This window comes from Thunnus thynnus, chromosome 3, assembly GCF_963924715.1.
Source record: "Thunnus thynnus chromosome 3, fThuThy2.1, whole genome shotgun sequence".
Classification (NCBI taxonomy): domain Eukaryota; kingdom Metazoa; phylum Chordata; class Actinopteri; order Scombriformes; family Scombridae; genus Thunnus; species Thunnus thynnus.
Genome location: NC_089519.1, coordinates 37653770 through 37666098, shown reverse-complemented (window position 1 = coordinate 37666098; position 12329 = coordinate 37653770). Strand labels below are relative to the sequence as shown.

The 12329-nt window shown below is 38.0% G+C and overlaps 1 protein-coding gene across 2 annotated transcripts in view; it reads left to right on the top strand.

The window, feature by feature from the left end:
• Positions 1-12329, top strand: part of LOC137180395 (NLR family CARD domain-containing protein 3-like) — a 53475-nt gene that overhangs the window by 23142 nt on the left and 18004 nt on the right. The window contains exon 11 of one of the 2 annotated variants that reach the window (XM_067585735.1): positions 209-750. The exons of the other annotated variant lie outside the window; for it this stretch is intronic. Coding sequence (XP_067441836.1) covers positions 209-747 — 539 coding nt within the window. The 3' untranslated portion in view covers positions 748-750. Of the gene's footprint in view, positions 1-208; positions 751-12329 lie in introns of those variants that run through there. 2 annotated transcript variants of the gene reach the window in all.

Genomic DNA, 12329 nt, shown 5'->3' with positions numbered 1-12329 from the left:
AGCCATATGCTTTAAAGTAATTTAAATTAAACACTTTTGTATCTGCATTCAATTCTCTGTTTGACAGAAGATCCAAAAAGTGATTCTGAAGTTTTTATCCAATTGACTTTTATCTCATCAACTCAGTCATTTAATGAATCAACGAATGAACCATCAGGTGTGTTAGATGATAAACTGCTGCTGTATTGTGTCTCATTTTCTCCATCAGATGTCTGTAAACTCAGACCGGACACAAACACAGCACACAGAAACCTCAAACTGTCTGACAACAACAGGAAGGTGACAGTGACAGAGCAGCCATATCCTGATCATCCAGAGAGATTTGATCACTGGTATCAGCTGCTGTGTAAAGATGGTCTGACTGGTCGCTGTTACTGGGAGGTCGAATGGAAAGGAGATGTTCAAATATCTGTGACTTACAGAGGAATCAGAAGGAAAGGAAACAGTGGTCTCTGTATGTTTGGAAGAAATGATCAGTCCTGGAGTCTGAGATGCGATGATGAGGATGGTTACTCTGTCTGGCACAATAACATTGTAATCTATCCCCCCTCCTCCTCCCCGTCCTCCTCTGTCTCTAACAGAGTAGCAGTGTATGTGGACCATCCTGCTGGCACTCTGTCCTTCTACAGAGTCTCCTCTGACACATTGATCCACCTCCACACCTTCAACAGCACATTCACTGAACCTCTGTATCCTGGGTTTAAAGTCTGGGGGACTGGTTCTTCAGTTTCTCTGTGTTCACTGTAGAAGGAAGAGTCTCCTCCTGTGTAGAGAAACACTCACACTGATGACAAACACATGTGAAAGAAAATTGAATAGTAGGTTATCATTTTATAAATCTTTTGTATATATGTTACAAATGTTTTCAAACTAAGGAGTCAGTGTTTGTTATCAACTGAATGTGATGTAATGTCATTGTCATTTTGGGGACACATGTTGGTGAAGAAATCCTGCTCCTAGTCTAGTTGAACTCTTGAACCTGTTTCTATCTGAGGATTGCTTGTTGACCTCTGGAGTTAGCTAGAGATATCTTTGTCTTAAGCCTGCTGTTTTAGAGACCATACTTGTTTGTAAGAAGGTGTAACGGTTTGTGGAAGTGTCCATTTCGGGACCAGACTGTTTTTAGCTTTGCTTCTGGAGAGGTATAAAGCTGTCTAGTTTGAGTTCACAATCTTTAGAGAAAGGGCCAGCTGAACAACATGCTTTCTCTCCAAAAATACAAGATGATTGTATTTTTGTTTGTGTGTGGACATTTGTATAATTGTTACTGATGATGTGATGGATTGTACAGTGTTTACAACTGCTTCAACAAGTAACAATGTTTAATGCTTTCTTTATGTCTCCATGTGCCTCTTTCTCCAGAGAAAATTTCCACAACACACACTAACTACATAGTAACTCATAGTTACAAGAAAATGTCTCAGGCTCTTCAGTGATTTTAAATATGTTTAAGATTTTAAATATGTTTAAAATCTTTATAATTGTTTTCAGACAAATGTACCAGTCATTCTACTTTGTAAAAATATGATTCCACAGTTTTTGTAACTTGAGTTATTAGAAAATAATCCAGTGATATATTTAACAAGACATAATCAAGTTATTGTTGTTTGTCCATTGTTGGTCATTGAAGGTTGAAATATATTTAATTATTAATTAGTAATTTACACAGTAAATGTGTATATGAAAGGATAAAGGAAAGTGTCAGTGTTCCAGTGATGTAAGAACCATGTTGAGACAGTCTGAGTCTTAGTTCTGTCAAAAAATGGACAAATAGTGTAAAACATAATTATAATGTTCATGCATTTTGTAACTGCTTGCTTTGAGGCTTTTTGCCTTCCGTTTGTTCGTCAGGAGGGAAATGATTAGTTTGATTGACCAGTCAGGAACTCCTTGGTTGTCTTGTCTGTCTGTTTAGAATCGCAGAGCCTGGTCCAAAAAGACAGCGAAGGGGAGTTCAAGATGTCATACATGACGCCCTGATCGCCCACCTAACTCTAACCTGCCCTCACAGCTGAGCGCTAACTGAGTACAGTTACTCAACTACTGTACTTCAATATTAATATAATATCAAGGAGACTTTCTTCTTGTCCTTCACTACTACTACAACTTCTACTAGAACTACTACTACTACTATTGACGCCATTGCATTTATCTGATGACTTTGATTTTACATTCTCCTAAAATTCTCTTTATTTAAGTCTGTATTTCTTTCAGTCAATGTCTGTAAACGACTCCTGCACTTTTTTTTTTGGCAAAGTTAGTAAAGTAAATATTTTCCAGTGTCATTTTGTTTTCATGGCTTTCATTTTGTCATTTCCTGTTTGAATGGTAGTACTTTATTTTAAAAGGACCCTGGTCTGAAGGGATGACTGGTAGATGACATCAATGCACAAATGGTAGAAACGTCAACAATATATGGAACGCGGATAGGACCAATATGTCTAGTTCAGTGTTCACATTAATATGTCAGAAAATACCCTGTTAACAAGTCTATTTTAAACGTCTTAAGGTGTTTGGACCATTAAGGCTTCCATGCTATTGCTTGGTGTCAACCATGGATGTATTATAAGAGGTTGATAGGGTGCTGCTGCTCAATTTTTCCCTGTAGTCATCTGCAGTATTGCAAAGAAACACCCCCCTGCTGCCCAAAAAGCATTTTCCCCATAAACCACCATTGTAAAAGAGATGAGGTGAAGAGGTTTGAGGAGGTTTTATATTTGTAAAATTTTCCTCGAGCCAAGAAAAGTGATTTATATATCCATGACGTCATCACAATGTAAAGTCTATGGGCCGGGCGGGAACTCACGGGCAGGGCCATTGGGAGGAACACCACTGCGCCTATTCAGTAGGCTGCACAATGCAGAAGTAAACCCAAAAGCAAGAAAGAAAAGAACTGAATGGGCGCCATTTTCAGTCTGGTATCCTGCTCTTATAATCCATGGTTATTTAATATACAGTATTTGCACTTTATTTTGTATCAGATACCCCCATTCAATGGAATGCATTTCTGATTTGAGAAAAAGGCAGTGGTGCTCAAGCACTCTTAGCTCTCTCCTTCTTTTAGCGACTTTTCTCGCTAATCCCACAGTTGTGAGTTATTTTAGCTTAGCAGCTAACTTAGCTAAGCAGTTGGCTTCTCTCTCTCCCTCTCACTCTCCTGCTCTCTCTTGCTTAGTGTGTCATATGTTTAGTTATTCCTCTGCCTCCTTTAGTGATAATGGTACATGTAATAAATGTAGTTTATTTGCAGAGTTGGAGGTGAGGCTCAGTGAATTCGAAGTGCGGCTCCGCACCATGGAAAAGGGTGGGGTGTGACGGGCAGCTGAGTGAAGTGGAGCCTGTGGAGGAAGCACCGGGACCGTAAGGGTGAAACAGTCCATGGAGGGAAACACAGTCAGGCAGCAGAGGGGAAGGCAACAAATCGGCCTCTCATAATCAGCAAAAATGTTAATTTTGGGCCGATGCCAATATTTCATTTTAGAGCTTTTATCGGCAGATACCGATGGCGTGCCGATATTATTGTGCACCTCCTAACCAAAGGCACATACCATTAAGGAGGAAGACAACACTGCTACTACTACTGTGGCACCAGTGCTACTCTCTCCACCTTCAAAAAGGAAAAAAGCAAGCTCACGCCATATTTTTTAATGTGCGAATAAAAACCTCTTTAAAACAATTTTTTCCATAAAATTACCCTTAACTTTTTTAACATGTCTTGCACCTGCAGGTTGCTCTGAAGTAATAGTCTTCTGTTCTACTGTGGCACCAGGTGTACTCTCTCTACCTTTAAAAAGAAAAAAACAATAGCACAACATACCATATCTTTTAATGTACCAATATAATACACTTAACAACTCTATTCATCTCTGCTGTTCTCACAAAAAGTTGTTGCAAGCAACGTATTTTTCAGCTATACAGCCAGCTTAACATTATATTCTCCAGCATTGCATCCTCCAAGGATCAGACAGGTTGATGTGTTTGGCAGGATTTATTTGAGGAAAAAATGTAATTTGTAAAACTGAAAAAGAACACAAAATACAAACAAGTAAGTACCTTTGTAAATACTACATAATATCTTGAGTACACCAATAGAGAAAAGTTTACTGACATAAACCCATGTGAACATGTGCTTAAAAATATGTCAATATGTGTAATAAAGGATGAAAATACAACAGTAAATGTCATTTACAAAAGCATCAATGCTTTAACTGCCAAACACTAATACATCCATATGTAGTTGACAATAAAGTAATCATCATCAAAAATACTGCACTTAAATCCAAGAAATAGTAACATAACATGTCAATATAACCATAAATAGTAGATGACTTACGGATGAATCTGTTTTTCTGGACTTTGAGGCACAGGATTAAGAGGACTGTTACACTGTGATGCTCACAGTATGAATACAGGGGTAAAAAGAAGTTCCTGAACTCTACTTCCTGTTTACTATTCCCTCTTTCCTCTTCAATGCAGCTATTGAGAATCACCACTAGGTGGTGATTAAGAACATACAAAAGAAACCAGTACATACAATATACCATCCATTCAAAGAACAGAGCAAGAGCACAATACTCTACTCAGTTTACTGATATACACTAACAATTACCCATAAAAGGTTAAAGTAGCCCTTTAACCAACACAAACATTAAATGACATAGAGCTTTAAGTTTCAACAAATTACAGTAGCCTGAATAGTGTGACAGAAGACTGTGTTGTCTCAATAATTTTAAATTATGAGCTCAAAGTATGAACTGAAATTTTCACCAAAACGAATGAATTTTCAAATAATATTGACCTCAGTAACTAGACTAGATATGCCAGTTATACCATCAATGTTTTTGAGGAAATTAGAAAGGGAACTACCACTTTAATTATTGATTATTATTGATTGTCCAGTTTCTTGGCAGCTTTAACATTGACAGGGGACGATGATGACGCATCGGTAACATTACCTACGTTAGCTAGGTAGCAAATGTTAGCTAGCTTATTTCCACTGTCCATCTTGCTGCTAAGTCATTTAGCCTTTAAATGCACTTGCTGCCAAACGAAACGTGTAACTGCCAGCTACTCTCTCTCTCCCTCTCTACTTCTACAGTGCTGGGCTGTCACAGCACGCAGAGAAGTGTTGTGAAGAGTTAAACACTTAAAAACACAGTGGTTTGATCAGATTTGACTGCAACATATGCAAACAACCCCAAAACTGACTGAAAAGCAGCTCAATTTTGATTGATGTATGGGAGTATGTTTGAATGAACCAGTCAGCCAAACTTTATTTGTATATGACCTTTCGTACCAGACAGTGCTATTCAAAGTGCTTTATAGATGACTGACAAGTTGATAAAAAAGCACAATGTATAACAGTAAAACAATTTGAGACTAATGCAACCGAGAAATGACATTCTTTTTTAAGTTTTTTTGCTGATTCAGATTTTACATTCAGTGTCAGATAATTCATCTTTTAAAAAGGTGAAAAAAAAGTTTTGCCAGGATCATTTTTGTTAGTTTTTTATTTATTTATTTATTTTTTATTATCTGTGGAAATAGGTAGGAAAAAAGTTGAAAAAAAAGTTTTTCCAGGATAAGTTTTCTAAGTTGTTTTTTTTCATCTTTGAAAATAGCAGGTGAAAAAATGTTTGTTTTTTTGTCAGGATTTTTCAGTGTTTGATGTTGTAATACTCATTTCGGCCACAAGAGGACACAAGTGCGCCACTACCCTGTATTCTATGTTCTATCAGTCCTATTTAGAACATTTTCACAGCAACAACAACAACAAAAAACTTGGAAAAATGATCCTGGCATAACTTTTTTATTCACCTGGCAAAACCTATTTTTTCACCTGTTCTTAAGTCATAAACACAGGAGAGAAAAGGATTTAGATCAGACTTAGAAAATGGATATTTTTTTTCTCACTTGCCTTTTAGGACTTCCGTACTGTAGACTGCAATGAGTACCTTGATAATGAGGCAAGTTGGTGCAAGTGTGCATATAAGATCACAATGTCACATGATGCCAAAGATAGGGGCTTTTATTTTGTTTCTGTTGACTGTGCTGTGCCAAAAAGTTGAAATCAAAAAGATAAGTTAAAAAAAAAGACAAAAACCAAAAACAAATTACAACTACTTACCTCCCTAACTAATATAAACATGTAAAAACAAGGTTAACTAAAACTGGCGGTCCAACCTTATTAACTTCAAAAAGAAGGGAACAAAACATTACTTGAACTACGTCACTGTAAGGAAGTGTGTTGGGAGAGGAGGGAGATGGGAGACGCCCCTGTGCAGTGGTGATGCCATCTTGGCTCTTTATATAGCTGATTTCCTCTTGAAGCAGCCAATCACCTGCCGGAGCTTGAAGCTGCTCCTTCTTCCTGCACACACCTATTTACATATATGCACACAGACACACACACCTACACCTGACACATACATTCATCCAGTCTGATGGAGTAAATTCGTAAAGAAAAATTACAACAACAGTTGTAACAGTAGTTTTGTGTGAGGATCATAAAACAAACAGCACGCTGGAGTTAGTTATGCAACACAAGTCAGAATGCTGCCAGAGCACATCAGTGGAAAAGTCAAAAAAGCTTCAGTCTGCAGTCTTTCTGATTATGTGGTATTTCCTCTAAAATCTGGCTCCACATCCACATACGATATCTGAATAACATTAAAAAAATCAGTCTCCATCTGGCTGTAATTAAAATTTTACACATTATATGTAGCAGTCTATGTGGTAAATTAGTAATAATTCATTCAATTCACTTTTTTCCATGTCAGTTTAAGAAAGTGGAAATTTATATCATAATTTAATTTTAAAATCTGGATGTGTGGGATTCCAGCTGAAAAGTCATGACATGAGCTTCCTGAGTGTGAATATATATTTTAAAAATTAAAAAAAAAAAAATCTCCCTCTCCCCCCCCCCCCCCTTGTCAGTCTGGATCTGGAAGTCCCACAGGATCTTGGCTTGGTCATTCTCAACCACCTTAGGAGGTGTCTTCCATTGTGACCTTGGGACTTCCAGCCCATACTCAGTGCAGATGTTCCTGTACACTACGCCAGTCACTTGGTTATGGCACTGCCTTCATCTTACACCCTGCTATTATGTGCTGAACTGGATGTTGGTTGTTTTGTCCTGGACAGTGGCTCTGACGCTCACCAGTCCTCGGCCTCCCTCGTTCCACTTAGTGTACAGTCTCAGGGTGCTAGACTTGGGGTGAAACTCTCCATGCATTGTGAGGAGCTTTCTTGTCTTGATATCAGTGGCCTCTATCTCCTCCTTTGGCCAGCTTATTATACCAGCGGGGTATCTGATGGATACCCCGCTGAGGAAAAGCAGAAATACAAGACAATTTACATTATTGATCTGTCAGATATTTGGACTGTCAGGGTTTCACATCCAGGGTGGGAAATTTACTTTTTAAAATGTGAACATACAATAGTAAATCATTATTTTCTGTCTGACATCTGCCAGCCACTTTCATATTTCACCAGAATTTGTCTGGTGCGAATTTACCACCCTATCTCACATCTGGAGGCTACAGATGTTTCTTTAAGAATCCTCACCTGCCCATTTTCTTTCTAAGAATCTAATTACTAAGTAATGTTCATATTTTAAGCCGTCTGTAATATTTGTAGGCTTCTGACCAGGCCTCACTCATCTTGAACAAGCCTAATGTTTCAGCACCCCCTAATTTTTTTTGAATATGAGCAGTCCTGGACTACAGTGTAGCTGAGATCTGTGGTTTCCATTTTCAGATTTATCTCTCACAATGCAGACTGAGCTCCAGCTCAGCTCAGCCTGCCTGGTTGTCTAAGCAGGTAGCAGAGAGCTGTCAGTCTAAATCTGTAGTTTCTTTTGATTATAGATGAAGGAGGATCCTTCAGCTCTTAAATGTGCAACAAAAAATAGTTTGGGTTTATACTCTGGAAGTCCAGTTTTCTTTAACTGTTTTCTGTTGCCCAAAGAGAAAGAAGTGAATGATGAGCATTTTGAACAGTTTTAATGAGAGCAGGAAGGCTGCTGTAAGTGAAGGGGTGAAATGTATCACTTGATCAAGTCATAATAAAACTGTAAAAGCTGAACTTGTCCTGTGCTGCAGGTTCAGTCTGGTTTATGGTGTTCAAATTCTGCTACGTGGAGTTTTTATTGAAGCAGGGCGTTACACTGAAATCATTGTAAACCTGTTTTTCTACACAGACCTGATCAGTACACAACAGAGCTGCTGGAGGAACGGACATAACAGGAACAAGTTGAGTAAGTGTAACTCTGCTGGTTCTGAATTCTCTTCATTATTTATTTTATATGTGAAAATATCTAAATGTTTGAAGGTATTTCCTTAAGAGTTGTAGTGGCTTGAAATTCAGTCATAATTTCAACATGAATATCAGCTTACTCCTCAGACGGTCAAAGATGGCGTCTGTGTGAGCAGGAAAAGAAAAACTTTAGGTACAAAAGGACATATTTTTAGTGGGGAGGGGTACCGAACCTTATGAATAAAAAAGCATGACCCTTCTCAGTGTCAACAGAAGTGGTGAAATACTTACAGAAACACTCTTAAGTGTTTTAGTTTGAAACGACTGTGTTGTTTTAAACTGCGTTGTCCTGGAACAGGACTGTTTTTGTTGGCTCTGGTCTAAGCCTCATTTGGACTCACTCTTCTTCTCTTACTTGGACTTGTCTTTGTTCATTGTTAGAATGAGCTGGTTTGGACAACCCTGTCAGTATGAATGTGCATTATGGCAGGGCAATATTATTTTTTACAAATTTCTGTCATCCAAACTAAAGATTTCAAGCAAATGGTAAATAAAAGCTACAAAAATTAGTCATGTCAGGTTTTATTTAAGAAGTCATCCAGAGACATGTGGAACTGCAACTCCAAATAGCAAATAATGAAAGAGAAGAACTAGAGCTTTGGGATTTCAGGTGAAGATTTACAATGACTCCATATCTGACATCAAGTTTCTCATCATATTAATAAATGTTACCTCGCTAATGATATAACACCAAATAATAACATGCTGTAATGACTCTGATTCAGTACTCAGTGTAAGTGTTTTACTTCATCTGAAAGTTCTTTACTTCCAACATAAAAATGACTGTTTTTAACCTTTTCAATTACTGCTAACAGTTTAGTGTTGGTCAGCACATTAAAACTGACTGCTGACTGATTAAACTGCCAGGAGACAATAAATCATTACAGTCCTGAAGTCTGAACATGTTGGTTTGTTGAGACGTTTTTACGGCTGTTAGAATCAGAAATCATTTCTCTGCCACAGGGAGGGGTTGGACTTTCATACTGAAATTACTTCATGAAACCTGTTTATTGTGTTTATTGAGGCCTTTGTTGGACAGAGGTCCCATCATTTGAATCTTTATATCAAATAAAATAATAATGAGTGACCTCTGTCGTTCTAAGGCAGGTTTCAGACACTTGAAGTCAAGTCTCAGGGCTTCACATCCAGGGTGGGAAATTCACTTTTTAAAATGTGAACATACAATAGTAAATCATTATTTTCTGTCTGAAATCTACCAGCCACTTTCATATTTTACCAGCATTTGTCTGGTGCAAATTTACCACCCTGTCTCACATCTGAAGGCTACAGATGTTTCTTTAAGAATCCTCACGTCCCCTTTGTTTCCAAGAACTAAAATTACTAAAGTAATGTTAATATTTTAAGCCATCTGCAATATTTGTAGGCTTCTGAATTTTTTCAGTCTCTCTAGCTGATAAAAGTTTTCATCAACCACACAACATTTATTCTGTTAGCAAAATAATACTTCATAATACACTATCATACAAATAAAATCTATGTCTTTACAATCAAACAAAAAAGTCATGTTGTTGATCCAGCAACATGATCCAACAGAGTCTCTTTGATCAGGTGACAGCCAAGCATTTCCCATCATGCCCTGAGGTCTTTTAGGGCCAAAATTTGCAGCCACCTTGATCTCTTGAGGTAATCGTTGTCCATGTGTGCATGACATCAGAGCAAGTCAGGATCAAGTCAGACAAAAATCTAACCAACATACATTGTGGGCGATGGTGATCGATTCTGCACAGGCCTGGCTCATCTCGACCAGGTCTACTGTTTCAGCTTGTCTTCCATGAGACGCTGACGCTGAGACTGAAAATGTGTTCTGTTATCCAGGTTTGAGGTCTGAATTGAAATTGTGAAATAATTCAAATGTGAAAGTCCAGTTTGTGATTTACTCCAGTTATTTATCAGAGACAGTGCACATTAATTAGTGTGTATATGTGTCAGATATATTTATTTTCATTTGAATATGAGCAGTCCTGGACTACAGTGTAGCTGAAGTCTGTGGATTTTCAGATTTATCTCCCACAGAGCAGACTGAGCTCCAGCTCACCTCGGCCTGCCTGGTTGTCTAAGCAGGTGGCAGAGAGCTGTCAGTCTAAATCTGTAGTTTCTTTTGATTATAGATGAAGGAGGATCCTTCAGCTCTTAAATGTGCAACAAAAAGTAGTTTGGGTTTATACTCTGGAAGTCCAGTTTTCTTTAACTGTTTTCTGTTGCCCAAAGAGAAAGAGAAGTGAATGATGAACATTTTGAACAGTTTTAATGAGAGCAGGAAGGCTGCTGTAAGTGAAGGGGTGAAATGTGTAACTCGATCAAGTCATAATAAAACAGTAAAAGCTGAACTTGTCCTGTCCTGTGCTGCAGGTTAAGCTGCTACATGTTTTTATTGAAGGAGGTTGTCACACTGAGATCATTGTAAACCTGTTTTTCTACACAGACGTGATCAGGACACAAGGGAGCTGCTGGAGGAACTGACATAATGGGAACAAGTTGAGTAAGTGTAACTCTGCTGGATCTGAATTCTCTTCATTATTTATTTTATATGTGAAAATAACTAAATGTTTGAAGGCGTTTCCTTAAGAGTTGAGTTTATCAGCTTCCTCCTCAGACGGTCAAAGATGACGTCTGTGTGAGCAGGAAAAGAAAAACTCAAGAGTTACAAAATGGTATTTTAAGTACAAAATATATACAAATATTTTGTAGTGGGGAGGGGTACCGAACCTTATGAATAAAGAAGCATGACCCTTCTCAGTGTCATCAGAAGTCACCTTTTTACTTGGACTTGTCTTTGTTCATTGTTAGAATTAAGTGGTTTGGACAACCCTGTCAGTATTAATGTGCATTAGGGCAGAGCAATATTGTTATTTTTACAAATTTCTGTTGTCCAATTCAAAAATTTCAAGCAAATGGTAAATCATACAAAAATTAGTTATGTCAGGTTTTATTAAAGAGTGGAGGGGTTTGTTTCATGTAATGCATAACAGTGGAAGACAGTTCATTGCATTCAACATTTTGATTATTCAATATAGATAATTTGCGCTTTTGTCAAGTCAAATCCCTTTATAAGAGGGACACGTGGAGCAGAACCAGACTCTTGGTGTGATGAAGGAGATGGTTTTAAACTGATGTGTGGTCGTGGATGTTGCTGTGTTGTGCTACTGTTTGACCAATAAATCTGACAGTGTTATGAAATGATGTGTCATGTGTTAGAAGGTAAATAGAAATCTGCATTAAAATAGTTTGTGAGTAAATTGTATCCTCACATAAACAGACATATTTCAGATCAACACTACTGTCAGTGAATTTCAGAGATAATAGTTTCTCCTTCCTCAGAGATCCATCTCAGTCCTGAGCTGCTCTGTAGTTCACTGTAGATTAATGAGGACATCTAGTGGACTGATAGCAGAACTACACCAGCTGCTCTGTGATTCTCTGACTCCCACTGACGTTCTGCCTGCAGGTTACACTGGTTTGATTTATTTGATGGATTGAATAAGAAGCCTCCTCTCTCTTTGTTCAGGCTTCATCTGACCATTATCTTCATTATCAACTCAGTTAAATCAGTCTTTCTAAAAAGAAAAACAATCAATTGTTCTGACTACTTAAGTCTGACATCCACCACACAATGCTAAAATTAAAGAACAGGATGCAGAGAAAAGCAATAACATCTCACACTGAAGAAGCTTGTTTTCTCTTTGTTGTCTCTGTGGACAGCAGCATGTTCTGTTTGTTTCACTTGTAATTTCATTCAGCAGGTAGATTATGAAGGGTATGCTTCTTCAGTTTCCTTCCAGTCAGAGCTCTGTATGTTTGTCATGTGACTGAGAGGAATGATGAGAAATGATGTGTGAGTTCTGACATGTTGTTGTGTTTGTGTGAAGGTGTTTCTCTGCTATGGATCAGTGTGAGGACAGAGAGGAGGGAGTCCCTCCCTCTAAAAGACCTCTGTGTGGGGAACATGACAGCCAGACCAAAGCTCAGAGGTGAGATGAGGATCTCTAACTGTC